This window comes from Scophthalmus maximus, chromosome 3 (assembly GCF_022379125.1).
Source record: "Scophthalmus maximus strain ysfricsl-2021 chromosome 3, ASM2237912v1, whole genome shotgun sequence".
NCBI classification, from domain to species: domain Eukaryota; kingdom Metazoa; phylum Chordata; class Actinopteri; order Pleuronectiformes; family Scophthalmidae; genus Scophthalmus; species Scophthalmus maximus.
This window is the reverse complement of record NC_061517.1, coordinates 14,951,323-14,974,956: the sequence shown is the minus strand read 5'-3', so window position 1 is coordinate 14,974,956 and position 23,634 is coordinate 14,951,323. Positions and strand designations below refer to the sequence as shown.

The 23,634-nt window shown below is 41.1% G+C and overlaps 1 protein-coding gene and 1 long non-coding RNA gene across 5 annotated transcripts in view; one reads left to right on the top strand and one right to left on the bottom strand.

Annotated features, from left to right (window-relative positions):
- The window catches only part of cntn3a.1 (contactin 3a, tandem duplicate 1), a 68,025-nt gene that overhangs the window by 5,530 nt on the left and 38,861 nt on the right, over positions 1–23,634 (bottom strand). For 3 of the 4 annotated variants that reach the window (XM_035645607.2, XM_035645609.2, XM_035645610.2), the window contains 10 exons: positions 22,724–22,863; positions 17,558–17,690; positions 14,554–14,704; positions 8,773–8,900; positions 5,808–5,983; positions 3,190–3,307; positions 2,236–2,394; positions 1,897–2,046; positions 1,056–1,126; positions 248–482 (listed from right to left, as the gene is read on the bottom strand). In XM_035645607.2, the coding sequence (XP_035501500.1) occupies positions 248–482; positions 1,056–1,126; positions 1,897–2,046; positions 2,236–2,394; positions 3,190–3,307; positions 5,808–5,983; positions 8,773–8,900; positions 14,554–14,704; positions 17,558–17,690; positions 22,724–22,863 (1,461 nt within the window). The remainder of the gene's footprint in view (positions 1–247; positions 483–1,055; positions 1,127–1,896; positions 2,047–2,235; positions 2,395–3,189; positions 3,308–5,807; positions 5,984–8,772; positions 8,901–14,553; positions 14,705–17,557; positions 17,691–22,723; positions 22,864–23,634) is intronic. The other variant, XM_035645608.2, reaches the window with a different exon arrangement.
- On the top strand, positions 15,560–22,978 carry LOC118317144. The gene is made up of 2 exons (XR_004795357.1): positions 15,560–15,704; positions 22,678–22,978. It is a non-coding gene; the product is annotated as an uncharacterized LOC118317144 (long non-coding RNA).

Here is a 23,634-nt window from a genome sequence, read left to right as displayed (position 1 = left end):
TAGATTTTAGAGAGACACATGCAAACGTTTTGTTCATCGATGGTCACAAGGCAGAAGTTGTTTAAAATGACAATTATTAAAACTGGATATAAAATTAAAAGATAGAAATAAGACTAAGACTGATCTGATGCCGCATGTTGCAGTGTTTAATCAGTGACACCGAAGTAAGAGTCACTTCCACATTCCAACATGTGTGACATTGTGTGAAATGAAGAAACACTTTGCCTATAGTGGTAATTGCACCCACCCTCCTCCGCTGAGTGGATGGTGGTCACTGGACTAAAGGGGCCTTCTCCCTTGTTGTTGTAAACCCCGACTTTGACTTGGTAAGGGGAGAATGGAGGGATGCTCTCATTCTTGAAGACGTATCTAGAGGCGTCCGGGGACGTGACAGCCGCCTGCATCCAACCTTGTGCCCCGAGTGGGCGGAAAGCCACCACGTAGCCAAACCCCGGACCGCTCTGCAGCTCCTCGGGAACAGGCTACGGAGGAAAGAGATGACTCAGAGGGACGACTCAAGATGACTGATATTAAAGATATTCATACCGAAAAGAATTGTAGCTATGCATAGGTTAGGGCACTTAGAAGAATAGAGCTGGCAGTGGTTCTACTCTTGCAAGTCCTGCATGAATTTATAATTCAGTCTGATTAAGTCGTTTTATGCTGATGAGAAATATAATTGAACTACCCAGACAGAGTTGGAGAGCTATTCTTTATACTTTATATTCCAGTTTCACTTTAAAATACCTGAATGAACAGTTACTCACTAGACTAGAGCACTTAACTCTGCCAAGGTCAAGCAGTCCTTCATATGTCTGGCTTTTTTTTTTTACATCAAGATCCATAAAGTAAACTGAAAGAAAAGTCCTGTCGCGCAGTGTAAAGGAAAGTTATTAAGAAAAGAATAAACCCTGGATCTAGCTCTTTAACCAGATCTGCACCAAAATGTATTGTTCCATGACTCATCCTACCACAAAGTGTGGTGCAAATCTGTTCAGTACTTTTTGTACTTTACACACACACACACACAAATAATGATGTAAATGCATGTTTACCTCCCAAGTGATGACCAACTCTGAACGCCCACCACCTCCACCGTTCACTCTGGCTGGAGTCACCCTGGGAACTAACAGATGAACCACAGAGTCAAAAGTAATTTAACAGTTCGTATTCTCACGTTGTCATCTGAAATACAACAATGGATTATTCCCGTCCCTCATCACAATAGATGGGAGATTGTTTGCTGGTATCAAACATGCCCAGGATTGGCGAGAATTAAATTCGTAGTTAAATGTGCAGCTTTTTGAAAACAATGACAAAGAGAAAAGTGTGCTAATTTCTTTACATAAATACATGTCAAGTGTGCACATGTGTAATTAACAAAGCATATCTAGGTATGCTTGTGTTTATGCTTGCAAATGTAGTAAGATGTAAGCACTGAATGAATAGTCATGTATTTACACATTTAGGTTTGACTGTAAAATGTACATTCCGCCATCTCTTTTTAATCCACTTCTGTGACTATATTTGATGCATGTTGGTTTCTGACCTGAACACACTGTCTCTGTTAAGTATTTTTGTGAACAGCCCAGCAGAGGTCTTGTTTTTTCCACTCCAAACATGCACACGCATGCACGCACGCACGAACGCGCGCGCGCGCACACACATGCAGGCAAAACTGTCTGACTGAAGCTTTGTTGTTGAGTTGAGTTCGATTATCTGCCGTGCGCCTCGAGAATCCCGTGAAATAAATTCGTTCAATAAAAGTTCTCTGAGGGAAACTAGCTGCCATCCTGAATTACAATCTCTGCGCATATACAGTAATGCGCGTGATTTGCAAACAATCCGTGTCATCGGCGTTGTCAACGGAGAAAAGTTTAATGAGCTTCTACATACGCGTGTCTCTGGTGCGGGCCTTTTTCGAGGGTTTGCTGGGCTCTCCTGTTCCTATGCTGTTGCTTGCCAAGACTCTGAACTCGTACTCCACCCATGGACTCAAGTCGGTGACAGTGGCTGACAGCTGCTTCCCCCCGAGCAGCTCAGGAACTGAAAGACATCACAGGAATAACCTTTCATCAAAGCCCTGTGAGATCTGCCACTGAAAGTCAGCCAAGCTGGTGATGTGTTATTCACTGTCATTTCATATGTGGTCTTCCAGCCACACACACACCCCCCCGCCACTCTTTTTTTTTAATCTACTCAGTAAACTGTAGTAGTCAGAGGAACCCAGCCTACCAGTGGTAACCGCTTGCCACCCGAGGAAGAAGGGCGTTCTGGCCTGGATGGTGTAGCTGAGGACGGGGCTGTGGTTATCTATGCCGGGGCCCCAGGACAGCAAGGCAGAGGTCTCCGTCATCTCCGTCACCTGACAGTTCACAGGGGGGCTCGGGGGACCTGGGAGTATAATTTGTCACAGTTCACTCACTAAGGATGATATATGCTGTAGAGATTAATGAAGACAAGAGGCTGCAGAACCGAGTGGGTGGATAACAGCTGCTAACACTTGCTGAAGCCGGAGTGCAATGCTGAATTACAACCAGTCTGCGCACAATGTTTTTAACATTGATGGCGATGCAGCAAAAAGAAAATCTGCAGCTTGGTTTGTTGGAACAAATGTAGTCTCTCTTATCTCATTTTCTGTATTTCTAAAGTGCCCTATAACAGATTATAACATGCCCTGAAGCCGTGGTGCGTAACGTGGGAGCCAGAGAATCTCTGTGTTTGCAAGGTAAATCACAGAGGCCACGAGATGATTGACAGGATAAGAAGGAATAAAAACACATATTTCATTTTTATGTTACAAAAATATTATATTCATTTTTTGAGAATGACCAGATAGTTCTACCGGTTCCTAAAACAAGCTGAGGTGTTTGTGAGGACAAATTACATAGACAGAAAAAATACGTGGATACGGTGTACATTGTCCAGCCATATCATTATGACTACTCGTTTGACCTGTCCATGATAAAAAATCTGAAAAAATTAGAAAGCTAATATGATTATGAATATATAAGATTTATTTTCAAAGAGGGCGTTGTTCATATCAGAGGATTGATGAAAAAAAAAGTTCTGTCAATGAAATAAAGACATGTTACGAAGGGTATCAGTTCATGGATGAAATATTACTGTAAAAAATATGGATATCGAAGTTTGATTTATTTCTATATGTGGTGCGAGGGGCATCCTTACCTCTGACTACCACATCAGTGGCAATAGACACACTGTCCACCTTGGTCTGAACGGCACACGTATATTTCCCAGCATGCCTCAGTTGAATGTTACGAATCATGATGTCACCAGCTGAGCGCTGTCAGTGCAGAAGTTAGGAGTAAAAGAAAACACCAACAACAAAATGAGTAAAGAAATGGAAAAAAGGCTTCTTCTTATTTATTTTTAAAAATAAAGTTTAAAGGACTACAGACAAAAGTGCGACATCAGAGTGATTTCTTTTGCCATTCAGTTTATTCTATTATGGATGAAAAAAAGGTACAACACAAATCCAGGGACAAGCCAAATGACAGAGTGTAGATTTTCATGAGGATTTATGAGGACGGTCCTTTGTGACAAATTAAAAAGCTTCTTTCAGCTCTTTTTATTTTATTCACTCTGAATCCATTTATTCTGCACACATTCCATTCAATGCCAACTGTATTATTAGCTTTGAACTTTAAAGTTAATGCTAATGCTAAGATAATGTCTTATCTGTAAAAAGTAAGGGACAGGATGAGACCCAGTAATTACTTTGATGTTTAATCAGGGACATTTTACAGAGATAAAAAAAGTCAGTTGCTTCAAGTCATTGATCTCTCACTTTCCCAAATTTTATACATACAGCAGGAACAAAGTCCCGAGCAGCAGATGACCCAGCTTTCTCTATTAAATCAACTGAGACAGTAAGAAGTCCAACAAAACACATGCATCATATGTTATGTGTCTTTCACACCTAGAATAAAGGGTAAATGGGATTCACCGTCCATTGCACATCCCCTGTGTACCTACAAGGCGATGCAGTTACTCTGTGTCAAGGCCGACTTGTCGGTTGATGCGTTAGCTGAATATATATTCTGCAGTGTGATATTTTGAAAATCCTTCTGATAAACTGCGGTTTGCCAAGTTACACGGCTCATTCAGTCTTTTCATCTCCCTTCCATAATGTATGTGTACTGAATATTAGAAATATTCAGCAGAAAAGTTATTTTCGGATGAAAACTTTGATGGAGTTTGTTCTAAACTGTTGTGTTTGGCATTTGTCTATCAAGATAGACACAAAATCACAGCACTTGGGTGACTACGGCTCTGGCAGTAACAAATTGCCCTGTAAGGGACATGTGACTGTTCAGGGCTGGACAAGCGAGAGAGGAAAATGCACCGGTCTGAAACTAGCAACGACACGTTGTGTCGCGTTTGAGTGCAAGACAGGGCCCAAAATGTAAAAATAGCCAGAGCTGTCAATTTGTAATTGAACCAAAACTGCAATTTCTTCCCACATTCTAACGCAGTGCTCAACAAGCGTATTGCTTCATGTTAACTCAAGGTGCAACATTGTAATCCCTTGAGGTGTTACAACACTTGCAATATTCAAACTCACTCAGCTACTTAAACGTGATATTCTTCAGTTTACTCAGACTCTTAACTTTATCTGTAACTGCAACAGAGATCTGAACATTTAGGGGAATAAGAAGCACGGATTCACAATGGAGGAAAAGTTACACTGAGAATGCCGACACCTCGTATACACACCAATGACTCACTGCTGTTGTGTTTCACTAGCTTTAACTTCCCTGGGTTCCCAACAGACTTCATAAGCAGGGAAAAGAATTTCATATGCTCTTGTAGAATATATGGAAATGATGTTTTGCATACAAATTAGGCAAGTTTAAGTAGTGTGACTCTCCACCATTAATACTGTATGTCACTAGTTTCTCTGGTGTCATAGAGTCCGTGTCAGCAGAGACACATGCAATTATAAAGCGCTTGTTGTTAATGCTCATTTTGAATTAAAAACCCCCAAAGCAAAACAAAAACAAACAAACAACAGAGGTGATTCAGAGGCCAAAACATCATACAGTAATTGCTTTTCCTAATTAAAAGAAAATATATATTTGGTGTCAGATGATCAAATTACATGCATGGATGAGCATTGAATTATGAATTCCTTAATTGCTGCTTTTTTTTTTAACGAAGGAGGTGCTGTTAAAAAGCAGAACAGGCAAACATTGAGCTCTCTTGCTCAGTTTCCAAAAATCTCATCTGCATGATTCATCACGAGGAAGCATTCAATACTTTGCTCCTTACGAGATGATTTCAATTGAGGAGTTCAAATAGCTCTCTTCCTCATGAGTCACTTTTTAACTACTGCATGTGTGTGAAGTAGGAAAAAAATGAGGAGAAGGACGTGATGAGTATAAAGCATAAAGGGTGAAACTATTCCATTATGGCTTCTGTTGCAGACTGTCTTCAGATGCTGCAAGTCGTTTGTTTTCTTAAGTGGTAAAGTCAAACGTACAAAGTAATCATATTCAAGTGGGAGCAGATTGTCACGAGGATACAGAAGTTCCCGTTTTCATCCCAGGAAACGTTACTTGGCCAACTCAAAAATCTGGTGCTTCAAATATATTCTGTAGTCCTGCCATAATAAACAATAGTTCAAAGGTCATGTAAAGAACTCAAGTCAGAAACTTGAGTGTGTGTGTGTGCGATTTCGAAAGGATGCGGTCATTATGATGACGATCTACAGATGATGTTCATTGCCAACTCACGCCGAAGACACAGAAACATGGGGGGCTGAGGTACTCCGAGGCACTTACCCCGCCAACTTTTTCAAAATACGCCCCGTGGCTTCCGAAGTGGATGAGCTGCTCGTTGAAAAACCAGGTGAACTTGAGGTCCAGTGTGGGGTCATGAGATACCTGGCAGGGGAGCACGATGCTCTCACCCACAGTCACGTCCAGGTGACCCGCTGGACTGGTGATAACAGTCGGCTCTGGACACAGGGAGTATCAAGTTAGACAGGCGGGTTCGCACAGCGGCATTCCCCCAGTCATATTAGATGTGCCGCTTTCCAGACTGTCTGCCCTATAGATACGTTTACTCCTCATTCAAATGGCTTGTTTTATTTTGTGAGGTTCTTTATGCTGTGAGAAATAATTGCAAAAATATGCTCTGTCCCAGATGTTAACCAAACAAGATAAATCACTTTTGCGTCTGGCAGTGAACTTATATCGCATCTCTTCCTTTTACTTCCATAAATCAAAGTATTTTCTTACAAATCACAGAAACAACAATGACAGAGAGAGAGAGAGAGAGAGAGAGAGAGAGAGAGAGAGAGAGTGAAATAAGCAAACAAAAGGGAAAAGCTCGGCCATTACGGCAGGTCAGATGCGAGTCTGTAATTTGACTGAGTTTGTGCCGAGAACAAAGAGCCGTCCAATTTCATCCTCAGCGTGGTGTGCATCATCATAATCTTTGGTCCGTCTCAGCTTGGTGTCTCGTTCGACAGCGGTGCGGTGCAGAGAATATAGCGCAGAATGAGAGGGCCATACACCCGTCCACTGTAAATTATGCATGCATGTAAGCATCTAATGGACGGGCAAGCCAATGCAGTATGTCAGTGGGAGTAAAGGTCTATATTCAGCTCTGTCAAAACAAGCCAGCTTGTTTATCTCGCACTCCCCGAGGAGAATCAACTGGTCATGGCAGTGCATTCCAGGTGAGCCTTAGGAAACTTTGTCACCGGATGCGAAAATGAATGGAGCAAAACTTTCTGTTTCCGATTGCAGAGCTGTCATGCTTGATGCCGGTTTGCCATTATGGACTGGAGGGAAAATCACAAATTGGCTCCTCCACTCCCTGCAGTTTGCACTGTGCATAGCAATTCTCACTCTGTAAAACCTATGGGATGACAGTACGTTACAAACAGCCATGACAACCAAATATACCCAGATATAACCAAATAATAATCGCTGGGATGTGTCGTAATGTCTGCGTATCCATGAAAAGCCTGAGTTTTGAGTGGACAAGTTGAAGCCATATGCTTCGAATAGATGTTTGCTTACAGCGGTAACATAATTAATTAACGAGACAGAATTATGGAAAGTATTTTAGATCTGCAGTTATTAATATTCTGGCCACTATGATGCAGCAAAAACAAGTTGTGGATATTGACACATCGCCACCATTTAAGATTATAAGGAAACTAGTTCGCAAATGTTGCTCATTTACACATCCAGCAGTTATGGAGCTAATTTATCATCCATTTGGAATTGTGATTCTGGCTGTATGATGAATGCAAGTCCAATATTCACCCTCTTTTAAGCTCTGAAGCTCTATGTTCACCAGGTAGTTGCTGCTACACAAAACAGTAACAGTAATGTTGCAGGGCTGTTTAACACAGAGCTGAAACTGCTGGACAGCAGCAGATTTTAGGGGAATTCTCTTTAGGGTTCATTACTATGAGTTACCACTTTAACATTGTCTCATTTTTTTTACAATGTCCTTTTTTATTTTGTCATAAAAAATATAGTTAAATATTATTAACAAACTCTTAGCTTTTACTTTTCGTCAGGAATTTAGCAAATCTGTGTCAAGCGCATATTGTTAGAAACATAATATTTTCGGGTAATAGACAAAAAAACATTATTCACGGTTTTATGACATTTCACAGACAAAGCAAACAATTAATTAGGTGAATGATATCACAGTGACCGATGATGGAGGCAGTAATTATTTATTGAATTTACTGTATGTGTGTAAAATCTTATTCTGCAAATTTCTGTGCTCGTGCAGTTAAATTTGTGCTTGAGTGCATTCTTAAATAAATCCTTGCACCTCTGACCAACATTCTAAATATGCAAATACAATACATGTACAGTATGTACTGAATAACAGCCACATCCGTACATGTAAAGAGGCCGTGGAAAAAGAAAAAAAAAAAGGAAAGACAGCAAATTGGGCTTCTATGCAAGCTAATTTGCAATTCGAAAAAAAAATTGTGAAGAGGAATCACCAAAAGGCATTTTAACAGAGCACTGTTGTTGAGTCTGCTTTTTAGAAAGACCAAGAAAATCCATTGCTCTGCAGAAGTGTGTGATTTAAATGGATTGAAATCTTAAACAAACCGAGCATGGCCATAAAGCCACTGTGCAAAAAAAGAAGAAGGTATGAATTAAACATCGAGGCGCATGAATGCAATGAGCCTTATTTCTCTCTTCCTCCAGCCACCCAACTAATTAAACTGTATATCTGTCAGGTAAGAAGAGGCATGTTGTAATAGCAACTCCTGCCTCAGTTTGTTCATCAGGTGTGCAGTAAAGTTCAGTGTTGGTTAATTCAAATTTAACACAGGTCAGTTATGTGCCAGAGCTCTAGATCATTTTTTTATGTTCTTCTAAAATACTGGCAAACATAAATTGTGTCTTTGTTTATTACAAGAGCTGGAAGTACAAAACTTTCAGGGGGCCTGGTGTTTTAAAGGGTTTCAACAAATAACTACTGTATCTGAAATACATGACCAAAAGGAAACCGTTTTCTTTATTATATATATATATATATATATTTTATGTTTGTTGGTGATGGAATTGTACTTCTTGGTGTAATAGTGATGTAGTCTGAATACATTGAAATATTTTTTTTTTTTGTATGTTCCATACTGCATTTTATAAGACCACTTGTTGCCATGGTGAAATCAATAGACAAGCAATATCAATTTTCCATTTACAGGACATGAAAAAAAGGGCTGATGTTGGAGGCCAAGTCAGGAAATTCCGATCTTACCTTTAACCAAAAGGCTGCCAGCGCTGCTTGCTACACCAAACTGGTTCCTGGCAGCACACGTGTAAAGTCCAGCATCCATTTTGGAAACATTGGAAATCCGAAGGCTCCCACTTTCCAACACAGTGACTCTGTTTGAGATAAAAATAGTATATATGTAAACATAAAAAGCCATAATAGACAGTCGGCGCATCGGCCCTACTCGTGGGAGTCTGCGTGTTGGCCACTTTAAATACAAGTTCAAAGTGCAATCTATCTATTCTAAATGATGAGCTCAGTATGAAGAGCTACAGTTTGATTTCTCAGCACTAACTTGATAAGAACAGTGAAAGATCTCTTTGTGGGAAGGAAGTCTAATTTTCAGTCATGTAATTCATTTTATTTAATACACTTCATTCAGCACTTCTTAATATTGTGAAACACGATGGTTAAGACAACTCCTTCTAGGCACCCTGATAGCCGAATGTTTTGGGCACGTATACAGTCTAGTGGCCCACACCAGGAACGCACGGATGCCTTCAGCAGCAGCTCTTTGACTTCCAGCCGGCCAGACAATTTCCCAACATTCCCCTACTCTTACCGTGTTTCCTACACTATCTTTGTCGAATAAAGAAAAATAAATGCCAAAAGGAAGAAATCTAAATTGAAAAAATATGTCCATACATAATGACATTGACTCTAAAACTGTTTAGTTAGAACCAGGATAAGTGCAACAAGAACAGCAACAATAACTGTAACTACTGAGATCCATTCCAGTCCCTCTGGTAATCCCTCTGGTAGAATCATGTTTCACATTTAGACAAGTGCTGTTTCATTTCATTCGCAGCAACAACTAAATTCCTACATGAGCCCCCGGTTTCTCACTTACTCATGTTTAACCACAAACAATCACAGAATTATATCATTTGTGCCTTTTAACTATAAACCATAACTATAACTCATTAACTACCCTGTCTGCAACCCTGTGTCTTAAAAATATTACATTTACTGTATCTAAACTGTGAAATCAAATATGTTTTGCAGGAAAGATATTTTCTATTAACCTAATGAGGATATTTTACTAATTTATGTATCCCGCAAGAATACCCTTAAAATCAAAGTATCAGTACTCAACTTGTTGTGGTTATGCGAAGCCACTCGAAGCACAGATTTTAGTCCAGTTCAGTACAGGAAAAAAAAGTTCAGTGACTCCATACACAGCAGGTTTGCTTACATTTAACTTAAAACAGGATCTTTCTTTAATCTTGACCTTTGTTGCCTCAACTTAACCACAAATTGAATGCGAATCCTGTTCTTGGGTGTCACATTGTGCATTCCGTGCCTCACCATCCAACCCAACCACTACCTGGTGACTCTGCTGCTGGTCAGTCATGTTGCGCCTTATTCATTAAAATAAAGAAAAAAAGTTGACTCTAAATGTATTCCTTCTGGAATTAAGTTTCCTGGAAAACCTGGTTTCTGGTGCTCTGTAGTTACTGTGTAATTTCTAGGAGACAGAGTTGTTTGTGTATCAACCAGAGTGCTGGCAGAAGAAGACGAGGGCACAGATTTATAAGCTGCTAAATTAAACCTTAGAAATGTTGCGTATTGAAAGGGTGTGTGGGGGGATGAGTCCTTAAAAGAATGTCATGAGGCCTTGAATGCTGTATGAAAAACATGCACAAAAGAACTTATATGCATAATGGCATTCATTTTGCCCCGTTTTTGAGCAGAGTCACGGACAGAGAATAAAAGAAGGAAAACACTGGAATGGAATAGTTGGGTGGCAAGCTCCACACACACCTGTGACAACTAAATATTTTATGAAATTGAAATGAATGACAAGGCCACAGGTGACGGAGACATACAATAAGACAACATTAGTGCCTTGATAAATTCTTTTTATCCTGATGCCAAAGAAAACATCCCTTTGCTTTCGTGAAAAGACACATGCTGCACAGACTACTCTGATTAAAAGCCAAAAAAGATTCAAAAATGTGTTCAGCATGCAGATGCTGCAGCAGAACCATTCATTTCAAACCATTAATTTCAAACCATTCATCAGATATCACTAATACTAGAATTGTATAACGTATGACTATACAATACATTTTTAATACCTACTATTCATGTTTGATCCTTTGGTCTTTCCTGTTATCAAGGCATTCTAGATGATTCATTAAAAAAAATAATCTTTCTCTTGTTCTCTGCTTTGATCCCTGTAATTACTGGAGGTAATCCATCACATCCCTTAACAGACAGTGTGACTGAAGTTTTTGCTTACTTCCTCGATCCTCCTCCTATTTCACATTACTGAAAAAATGTATCCCAGCACTTCAACCATGCTTTTAAGGTGAATCATATTGTCTGTCCTCACCTTGTATCTCGGAGTAAATATTCTAAAAAAGTTACAATTATAAACTTGTTTGTCCTGTCAGCAGTAAGTAGTGAGGGCAGGTTAGTGGCTACAGTTCAGCCTTCAGTTGGCCACGCTGCATAAGTCAAGAATCATGCAGATTCAAGGTATGATAATCTGCCGATGCTGAAGTGTCCTTCAGCAACGCTCTGTAGTCTCTACCAGCTCTGAGGTCCCCAGAGGTGGCACACATGAAGAAAAAGATCCCTACAGGGATCAATAAAATATCACACTGTTATAAATAGATTCCCTCGGGCTAACAAAACAGACACTGCTTGTTGAACCAATATTTATTTTTGGCCCGCTGCTATCAGAGTTATTACAAACTATTAAGCCTAGTGAGCACAAAAAGAGCATATGTATGATAATTCCCACATGTTGGGAGATTTCCTTCTCGAAGAGTAATTTGTCAAAGAGAGAAACCAAAACACTTAATGTTTGTGGGAGAAATACAGTATGTTGTTGACATTTTTGATGCTACAGCAGAAAATGCTACAGTTTTACCTCTTCTGTAACGTCGAGCTACAGCAGGGGAAAAAAAAAATCAATCTACAGGTAATTTCTTCAGTCAGAAAGGTCACGGCAATTTGATGAAATTATATTCCACAAATTTTTTACACCGCCTTTCAACCGTGGTTGTAGAACAATTTCCTGACCACTTTTGAAATTAATTGGCCCATTGATAAATGCTGTGCCCCGAAAATCCTCACTAGAGGCTCCAATCTTATCTTCTAAACTGCACATGATGGTGTAATGGGGTTGAGTCGATGTTTCAACGAAGAACTTGAACACTCCTTCCTTAAGGATCCCTCGGAGGCAACCTAGACCTCCCAAAATGATCAAAAACTGCCTGTATCGCCTTAACGGCTGGAAGAATTAAAATACATTAGCCTCTTCCAACAGAGTCCATTCTCCATGGAGCCGGGGGTATATTCTCCTAACTGAACTGAGGGATTCCTTTGTAATGGACCATAACAAAGAGTTATGGATACGCGATGGCGCGGGGATAAGACTTGCCATTAAACTGTGCAATAGCCTACAGTATGTCAGGTTTTCTGCCTTACCAAAAGCTCCAAAGGAACAGTTCAGGATAAAGATGTAAGGAAATGCAGTCACTTTGTTCCCTTTCCCCTCAAATGTTGCCCTGGAGCAATTAAGGTATTGGGGAAATTTGTTGGATACATAAAATTCTTGAGCCGAGTGATATCGTAAACTGGCACTTCACCTCAGCCTTATTAAGTGAGCTACTGGCTGTAATCTAAAAGCCTGCTGTGTCTCCCTGTGGTGTGACAAAAACTAAGGGACTGTAAATGAAAAACATAATTTTTAACCACTTAAGAAGGATACTATAATTAACTCAGTATATCACTAGGAACTTCTTCTCAAGTATTGCAAAATTAGTTCACCAGCGATGCTCATTCTGTTTCGGGCCACACGTCTGGAAAAGTCTTGCCGTTGTTAGAGGCAGGATTATAAATGGATTCACATTACTTGATGATAAAGCAATATACTTTAGCATAACAATGCATAAGTGGTTAAATCTAAAGGTAATATTCCTGAGAGCTATTTCCTATATCTGTTTACAGTTGCTGGCAGTGGTCAGCAGTGAAATTAAATTAGGGTAAGCCCTTTATAGTTTGACCTCATAGCCCCTTTTTAAGTGCACTTAAACCCTGTTATAAGGCTATCTTGTTATTCATGCCAGGGATATGAGCTGATGTAGGTATCAACCACCGCGTGATTTCATTAACTAATTAGATCCTGCCTTGTTCTGCGTTGATTTGTTCTCCCCTGCTCCAGATCCTTGAAAAACATTATCCCCTGAAAGATTAGAAGGAATTATGGGCATTTTATTTGAGCCAGTGGGATGGATTAGTGTTGTGCCACCGCTGTAAAAGCATTGGTAGCCGCTCCATTTTTATGTGGAGGAAAGCAAATGCTAACGAGCCAGGACCAGGGGAATGGGTTTTGCGGGAGACGTTGCAATAACGTCAAAGCCCAACATCTTGCATGCAGCTCACCCACTTCAGGGCAGGGCTGTAAAGTTGAATCTCAAATGTGATATCTTGCCTTTATGGGCAAGACTGATATTGCACATTGCAGTATGGATGCATTTTCCTTTCAATACTTAAGAGGATGATAAATCTGCAAGCGGGGTCCAACACTTAGCAGGCCTTAGCAACACATAATCTTTGTGCTGATTCTGCTGCTCCCACTCAAATAAAACATCTCTCTCCTGTACCCAAGATGTTTGAGTCTGCTATTACGATCTGTAGATATATATATATATATATATATATATAAAAAACTTTTAGTTTCCACAGCATACTGTCTGACAGTACCGTTGTCGGAGAACGGCACATGTCAATGCATGTGCCAGCAGGTGAGCTTGTCCTCCTGCTTAGTTATGTTCCTGCAAAAAATATAGATGTTATCAAAAAAAAAAGGTGGAAATGTGTTAGTGAGTAATTTGTGGGGGTCATATATTTTATATTACAAAAGCACACCTGAAAGTTGACGATTCCCACTGCAATCTTGTTAAAATTGTTCAAGATTGTGAGACTGCAATATCACCAGATGGTGACATTTCATAAAATCTATACATTTCCTGTCATATGCCCATTTGTGCAGGTGCTTTGGAAACAAACAGAATGTGTTTCCACTTCACGTCCAAACAATCCCTTTCTGCTGCCACATGAGAAGGAGCAGTATGAATATGGATCAAACATTGATGCTTCTGCTACCTTGACCAGCAAGGTGTTTTTTTTCTTGTCTCATTACCATTTGTTTTCTTTTTTTCTCTTCCTTTCCAGCACACATAAGTATTGCATTGATCTGCACTTAACCTGATTCCTAATAAAAAACAAGGTCTCCAGCTAGTTCCCCTGGTGTCACAACCACTATCACAGAAGAATGTGTGTTGTTCAGCAGCTGGCCACTGATCAGTCCTTCTGAGGATTTCATCTGCTTCTTCCTTCTCTCTGTGGTAGTCTGGATCATCCTCCGCCTCGCGCTCTAATGACCCTCCAGGCCTTACATGCTGCTAATGAGCTGATGGATCAGTGCATCGATCCAAGTGCTGCAGTCTAGGAACAACCAATTACCTTAAGTAAACAGAGACAAGCTGTGAGCACGACCAGGAGAGGAAAGTACAATGGAGTTCAGTTAAGACTTCTAGATAGCGAGGGGGAAGTGGTGGAATGCAGAACCTTATTTTAATGCAGTTCAAATTGTGTTGTGTCACACCGCGTTTTTCACCATGGATATCAAGTAGGGAAGAATGAAATAACAAGTCGATGAAATACTACCCTGCAGGTAAAGCAGACAAACTGAAAAACTGTGATCCCAAACACAATGTACTTACTGCTCTACACAAAGAAACCTGGTACCTGTGGCTCTCTCGCAGGGCTTCCTTCCCCTTCCTCCAAGAAATCACGCCCCGGGGAGACATCCTGGGCTTGCATTCGATTAGGATGTCGCCGCCCTGTCGGGCCAGAGTTTGGGCCTTCAACAAGTTCTGGGTGAAGTCTGGAGCGATGGCTGATGGGGAGAGTGGCAAAGAGAGGAATGTAAGTACTGTGAATGAGCCGGGAGAAAATGAAAAGTGGTTTCATTTACTGTTTGAGAAAGGGAGCGAGGGAGAGCAGCGAACGGGGTGGAGCCATTGCAAAAATGACATTGGAGGAGCGTCCTAAAAACATGCAGGTCACTCCATCCATTACATGGGTCAGCTCTGACACACTACCCTTTCCTCACGCATACGCATGTTTGTACACGCAGAGACAGGCTCACATGCACATGTGGATGCAGAAAAACAGCCAAAGTACGTCCTCTTTAAGAAGACATTTTAAAGAATGGGTGTTTTCCAGTTCCATGAATTTTACTTAGAAGGACATTATGCATTAAGAATTAAGCCCTGGGGCTCTGAAGCAAAAACGAGAGAATGTAAAACGAGAGGGAGGCTTTGTTGGTGCTCCTTTAGGCCTTAATTACTAAGGCGCCGTCGTCTGGAGCTGTTTTGTATGCGCACCGACTCAGCGGAAAGCTCTTCAAAGTGAACACACAGCCTGGCGCCATTGACATGGCTGAGCACCTGCCAACGCATGCTGGTGTGCGTGCATACACACAGCAAGTCGCACCATATTGAAATGCCAGAATTTCATTAGACAACAGAGGAGATATTTGTCATAGTTGTCTTCTCATAACACATGGGTGGAATTTATATGAACTCTTATCTTAAATGTGCTATTTGTAATGAGCATGGTTCCTTGCCCGGGAGCAGGTGGTGGTGACGTCGCTTGCCAAGAGCTTCAGCCATCATTGCGCTTACAAGAAAAGGGGTTGTAATACGCCCTCTGAGCAGCGGTACTTCTTTGGGGCAGACTCCGTGCTACAGTGACTCACAATTGGAGAGTGACGAGACAAGTAGGCAGACTTGGACTAGATGGTGAGCTTGCTTACTTCAAACATAGGAGGGATAGATTTAGAAGCAGAACGAAGAGTTAACATTGGCGTTGCTTTCTACCGCTGGAGACAAAAAGTAAGTTAAAGTTTGTTACTCAACTACTCACAACATTAAACAGCAATGTGGCTATGTAGCAATAGGAAAACTTACAAGTAGCTTCTTAAAGTGGCTTCTGCAAGTAAATGTTGATTTGCATGGTTTGATGGCTAATGACCCTATCAAGACTTATGGTGGTTCCATCTGAGACTTGCTGCAATTCTTTTAGATGTGATTCTGGAAAAATGTATCGGGACCAAATCTTATATGCAAAGCAACACTAGGTGTAATCAAATAATTGATAGTTTCACTAATTCAATTAATCATTTGAATATGGCAAGTTGTGGCCAAAAGGGTTGCACATGTTCAGCATGATTGGTATTTGGGAGATTGGGCTGGGTAATGAACTTCGATTCATAATGACACAAACCAAATTGCCCAAAACCTAACCCTAGGTATAGAAAGCCTTGTCATTTTGTACCAAATGTCATCACCTAAGGAGAAAATCATAGAGGCATGGAAGCAAAAATACTACAGACACGGGTCTCAGGTGCGTATGTGTGCTGTGGTATTTTGAGAGGTACAGTGTGTGTCACATAGGTAGGTGTGAACGCGTCCAAGAAATTGAAAAGTGCGGCTCCATTGTTATCTGCATTTTTATTTTGTATAAATATGCAAAAAGGACATTGCTGACAAAACTCGCAACACAGGGACTTTGATGAAACGTGCATGAAATAAATTTAAAAGCAGAAAGTTTGTTCCTCACAACAGTACAGATGGTAGACCACCAGCAAAAGCTGTTAGTGGATCCCTATAGCTTTAAAAATCATCAGCTAGAAAACATAACCATTTCACCCTGACTTTAGGTTGCTGTCCCCAGTTCAACAATATAGGATATATACTGCTGACAAAGAACTTGTCTATCCCACTGCAATTAATAAAGTCAACAAACTACTCTTGGATATTGGGACTTCACTTTGGAAAGTACTTTTTCCCCCCACATGCACTTGTTAAGGGTGGAAAGTACATTGATTCCTACATTTTTTTTTTTTTTAATATTTGGATCCCAGGAGATCAGCAGCTTCAGAAATACTCAAACTAGTCATCTATTGCACTGCTGTCACATGATTGTCTGACTGACTTATTGTATGGATAAGCAGGTGTACATTAGTTCCTAAAAAAGTGCAGAGTGAGTGTATGTCCCCAGATGATCAAGTGTGCAAAAACTATTCTTTTTAAAATTAAAAAGACAAATTTGGATTGCACATTAATAGTGAACACAGCAGTGCTGTGGGGAAGACAATGGGGATATTATTTTATTAACTTTAATATACCATGGAATTATTAAAACCATAATGGTGTTGCTTTTATCTCCCCGTTGTTCTCTGTGCAAACAACTCATCTTCTAGGGGGAAATGGTCACTTCAATTTTACTAATTCACACTTTTGGACATGGCAAAAGAATTATGGGCCTGAATTTGTTTTTTCCTCCTCTGCTCAAAACAGAGGCAAAGACAGAAACAGAAATTATTCCTATGCGCTCAGCTATAATTTAAATGGATGGAGGAACATTTATTTAGGATTCAGAATGAGGATTAGGAGCATTAGGTCTCTTTTTTTCTTCCTAGAATTTTCTTGGTAATCTAATGGGCAAAAAATATATACTCCACATGTCTCAGAAGTGTCAAAAATGTTCTGCCAGTATGAGTGTGTAGGAGATAAAGCCTCAAAAGTACCTTTAGTGTGCTCCCACCGAGCTGGCTGCTATTGTATTTATTTTGGCAGCATTTGAACATAAACCCTCTGCCAAAATTCCTGTACACTCTAAAAATGATAAAGGAGGTTTCAGTGCATTTAGTGAAATCAACAAACTCTTGCGTGTTTGGTCTTACCTACGACTCGCAGCTCTGCGTTGGTGAAAATCCGGCCATGCTTGTTCTCCGCCACGCACTGGTACATGCCGATGTCAGCCAGATTCAAGCTATTGATTGTCAGCACTCCATTATTCGCCTGAACTCTGTCCTGCTGAAGACACGCGCGCGCACACACAAACACACACATGCATGCATTTAACAACCACATGACTGGAAATGGAAGCTGCTGCGGCTGTGCAAACCTGACAACAAACATAAAACTGGTTTAAGACGAGGTGAAGAGTCAGCAGAAGGTGATTGAGTGGTCGCCTCTGGTGGGGAAATAAGCCCCAGTATCCCCCAGGGTTTACATCCAATGACTTACTTACCTCCTCTCTGCTGGCACTGTTGTATGTTCATTCAAGAACTGCAGCACTTGCGTGATTAATATGTGCTGAAAGCACTGTTATTGAAGTCATACATTGTCTCTGCTTTGTTCCCATTGTCCGTGTTCCTGGACACCTAAATCCAATATTTACCATGTTTTTCGCTCTATTGTCTCTGTCTTAAAAAGCAAAATAAAATGAAAAAAAAACCTGGGTCTCTGGCTTGATATCAACTGTGTATGTCTTCTGCTTGGGGAGTCTTTAACATTGATGAAGGCTGACAGCATGCAAACTTCATTTCAGCAGGTAGGATCCTTAAGGTGCCCAAAAACAGAAAACCCTGTCCCTGGATTTTGATTGGACTCTTTGGAATTTGGAAAAAGCAACTTTCCTGTGACGTGGATCTGGCGGTTTGATAAACTGGTAGCATGTCACATATAAAATCTGGAGCCAGACCATTCATGGCTTTATAGACCAGGAGCAAAGCCTTTAAAGTCAATCGTGTTAACAACAGATAGCTGGGTGAGTTGTTAGAGAATTGGCTAATGGATACACTTTTTGCTCCCTTAGTCAGAATATGGGCAGCTGCATTTTGAATGAGCTGCAGCTGTTGAATGGCTTTTTCTGGAAGCCGAGTGAAAAGGGGTGTTACAATGATCTGCTCTGCTGGTGACAAAGGCAAGGACAAACCATCAAACCGTCCAATATAGTGATCAAGCCGTGAAGCATATTAGCTGATGTCAGTCGCTTTTATACTTTTAGCATGACGATAGTTAGAAGCAAATATGTAGTCAATACATTAGTGACACAAACTAACTCAGTACTCCAGCAATATAAATGCCATCACTGTTTTATTTCAAAAAAAGTGATTGATTTGGGTAATGAAAGGTCTACTCTAGCTGTACACTTTTATCCCAATGGTGCTTTGAACATCTTCTTTGGATCAGTACAGCATTTTCCTTCACTTAGACTTATCTACAATTTATGGCTAATATAACAATTCAAAGTAAACAACCACCAAACCGCAAACAGTGGTCAACACAGTGGATGATATGATTTTACATCATCTGTTTCAAGAATGATCTCTCACTTATTATAAGAAACGTGTGAGATCTTCCATCTCCATAACAGCACCCGAAATGTCAACGGCAAATGTGTTGACTCTGAAGAATGGCCTGATCTAATTGAAGCTTTAGCCACACTTTTCCTCTCCTTGGGGGTGGGGGTGGGTTGGTAATTGAAACACTGCTAATTTTCTTTGGTCCTAATAGGCCCGTGGTGGGTAGATGTAACCCCTCGCTGCTTAACATAGCACAGAGACATTATCAAACAGTGGCTGAAATCAAACCTCTGAGGAATTAATCAGGAATAAGCCGCAGAGCAACGGATTATTTTGCACTCCACCGAGTATCATAGAGCGTTGGGTGTCAGAGGGAAAAAAAAATCCTCAGCAGGTGATACTGTTTGTTAGAAAAAAATAATATATGCACATTTTAAAACTGCTTACACGGAATAACAACATCAGGTGTTGTAAAGTTCCTTTTTTTTCTCTTCCCACTGCTCCTCTTGACCTTTACAAGGTTCCCCTGCTCCCTTTTTATAGTTGTGTCAATTTAAGTGTGGCAGCTCTCATTGTTCTTGCCCTTGATCTTTCCCACTGAGTACAGCTGGACCTTTTAATGTCACTGACTAAGTAGTCCAGAGGGTCCCGCCCGCCAGTCTGTCTGTCGTCTGGAATCATTACAGCACTGCCACTTGAAAAGACAAGGACTGTCTCTTAACATTAGTCAGTGATACTGCTGGGGACCTTCAAATAGGGCTTTTTCTGAGGCCCGGTCTCATGATGGACACAAAGCTGACCTGGCGCTAAAGCCACTGCCAGAGGGGTCCTAGGTAAGGATAGATGCCGCAGGTTCCTAGTGCTACCATGGGTTTTTGGCCAGGGCTGGATGCTTATTTGTTTGTTCAAGGGAGAAAAAGGACAAGCGAGAGAGAGAGAGAGAGACAGAGAAAGAGGGAGAGGGAGCGAGAGAGAGGTTGAGCCATAGCAACTTTGAATAGATAATAGATGGTCCTTTTAGGTTACACAGTACAAGGGCCCAGGGGGATGAGAGATGAAAGAGATCTGTGTAAGTGCATGGGTTGGTGCCACACTACTCTGTACCCATTGCCCTGTTGAGAAACACCCCTCAGAGACTCAGCGGTGGCTCTATCACGATCTCTTTAGCACTGGAGACAAATGGCTGCATTCGACTGCTCCGTGGCCATCATTAATTATGCTTGACTCTCCTCTGATAGCGGCACAGTAGCGCTTTGAAAAGGGAAAATTCATGAACTCCTCAGAAGGCGGGTCCCCGGCTTTGGAGGTCGAACGTAGAAAAAACTCTCAAAAACACACTCACGTCGGTGACTAAAGGGGCGAGCTGGCGTTGGAGTGGAAAAATACAAGCGAGAGTAGGTCCTTGTTTCGCTGGGGTGACATTTTGAAGTGACAGCCCTCCTCTGCGCCATTTAATTCCCTTGGAGGTGGCCCAAAATGAGGTGGAGAGAGAGACAGGATGAAGTGGGCAGGAAACTTAAAAGGGAGAATAAGAAAGAGAAGGAGAGCGCCAGAGATGCTGAGATAAAGAGAGAGAAAGAGAGGGAAAGAGGACTGATCCATTCTAATGAGGAATAACAAATGGCCCCTTTGGTCTTTCTCTCCTTCTACCTCTCTCTCTCCCTCTCTACTTCGCTGACCTTTGGGTTTGGAAATTGATTTACTGTTGCCGCAGTTGACGGTGGCATTTTGAAAATGGTAACACCCCACCTCATTAATATAGCCACATGTACAGAGAATAACTTTTTTTTCCCAACGTTATTACCGAACCGCAGACGGTTTTGGGATCACACCAGCCACGACGCCTGTCAACGTGTCAACGTTCCAACCCACGAATATTCAGTAGTCATTACTTCATTATTTCAAGCGTACAAAGTGCTCATGGGACTGTAAAATTCTTCATCGACTATGTATAGTCTATGTCTGTATTTAGGCATGTTTAGGTTCACATACGTCACCAATGATAGGATTTTGCTTCGAGCAAGATTTAAATGTAGAGGTCAAGGTCACTGGACACAATTAGCTATGCTAGGGGAACTTAATGCCTCCTTGGTGCTGTTTGCCCTCATAAGAAACTAGTCAACTTTACATGTTACGATCTAAATTTGTGTTAGTCCGCGGTGTGGTATATAAACTTCAAAGCGTTTTGCTCTTTGCATGGTCGATTTCCTCTCAAACGACTCATCATCTCTAAAATCAACCTTCCTCATAGACAAGAACCTTCTCCATCTTGTCAAGAATAAACTCTGACCATCAGGGTCTGACCACACCCGTCTTCAAACTTTCATTTCAATCTCAACTACACACCCAAAAAGTTTTGTGATTGTATTTTTGTGACGCTATCACTGTGACCAAAACCTGTCCACAGTCAAACACTGGACAAAAATACTCAAACCCGCCTCTGCTGTAGCTCCTGCTACACTAGGTGTCTCCTGAGGATCACATTTTTCCATGATGACTCTCACACAGACTGAAAACAACACCAGCCGCGCTGTCACCGCTGCCATGGCTCAATACTGGAGACGCCACGAATGATCCACAGGCAGAATATGAATATAACTACTTATGTGTCATGAAGGTAAACGATTAGAGAGCAAAACTCCTTCATTGAGTGTGCACCAAAATTCTGCTCCTTAATTTAAGTGCCGAGCTCTCGGTCAGAGTTACAGAAAACTAAACAAAAAATAAAAGATGATTCCAACAAAACAACAACAACAACTGGGCCGATTTTGGGCTCATTCCCCGATTTACCCGACCCCAAATACTGACACTATCAGTGAATGTGGTTCACCGGAGTAAGGCAGGAAGAGCAAACACTCCAGCAGCACAATAACACAAAATAAGGCAAATTGCCTAAATGTGAAATGTATTTTGGATGATAAGGCTTTTTTTTTTTCCTCACCCTCCCCAGAGAGAAAGGACTTAATGACAAAATTGAGAGTAGCAGACAGGGGAGATTGAGTGCTAAAGTGTTGAGTCCCTGGTTGATGAAAGGCAGAAAATGGCATCACTTTGACTTCCTTGCAACACACACACACACACACACACACACACACACACACACACACACACACACACACACACACACACACACACACACACACACACACACACACACACACACACACACACACACACACACACACACACACACACTTTGGATGCCAAATTTAGTCCCAAGCAAATACAGAAATTTCAAGGCAACACGTTCTTGCCAAGCACAAGCCTATCAGTTGGATCCATTCGTATGCAGCCACAGTCTTTAACTACATGTCATCCCCTCTCTACCCCCCACCCAAAAAATTAGCCGTCCGTCTGTCTGTCTGTCTGTCTACTAATCAAGAGCCGCTGAGGAAAGTATTCAGCAGAGAGCATGTTAACACATGATCGCCTCCACTGACTGAGCTGCTTGCAATGATAAAAAATATTGACACAATACCATTTTCAATACAAGCCTGCTAAATTGAGCCATGCAGCTTTCAGCAGTCACAATATGTCTGTTATCAAAAGTGAGTGTTGCACACCTTCATTAGGAGAGCACAATTCAGCATCGATCACCAGATGTTTCCTGTTCTGAACTGATTGTGTGGCATTTAATTTTTTTAAATAAATGTTTTGTGGTAAGATACAGGGAATTGAGGAATCAATGCTATGTTCATGTTTTTATTTACCAGTAAAAGTGGAAATGAAAAAAACCTAGGATGGGGAAAAATGTCTTACCTCCATAGGATCCAGAGGCTCTCCGTTCTTCAGCCAGCGGTACGAGGGCTTGGGCTTGGCACTGGCCTTGCATTCCCACACCAGCGTGTCGTCGATGGTCTTCTGGACGTCCTGCGGCTTCTCGGTCAAATGAGGAGCAGCTGAGAGGTCACAAACCACACACTGTGAATGTAATGCTGCACAGATGCTTGTGCATCAGATGCTTGTGCATCACCTGTATGTAGCACTTTAACAATAAATCAATGAACCAACCAAGCAGCCAATTAGTTTGTTAAAAAAGCATCCAAGGGCACAAATCATAAATCCACTTCCTATTAACCCAAGCTGACCTCTACTCAAGTGTGAGCATGAGGTTGAAATGAGGAAGGATCAAAAGTGAATGTTTGACAATGTTCATGAAGGGTGAAAAACAATAAGCTATTTGATTTGCTACAGCCAGCTTGAATTAGATATATCAATGCAGATCTTTTACAGGAATCAAATCTACTGACCATAATATATCACATTATATTGTTATTCTTGAAATGAATGCGTTGTAACTCTCTTTTTTTGCAACGCAGTTAATAAAGGACATTATGGTCCCTTTTTGTCTTTTGAAGCGTCAGGAAATCCATAGAAAATGCCTCTGTATTTATGATGGTGCTCCTGCTGTCACATAAATGACTAGCACCTTATCTCTGGCGACAGTGTGAGAAGATTTATGGCCCTTGTGAAGCAGCCACATAAATACAGGACGCCATGCCAGGGTCAAGGGAGACGAGGTAGTTAAGTCAGTCTGTCTGCTTGCCAAGTTGTGTTACTTTGATAACGTAATAATTCTAATTGTAACGCAATAAATTTTTCTTGATTGAAATAGCCTTCAATCTTATTCCTCTCCAGGAACTTGAGAGTAGAGTTACAGCTGGGACAGT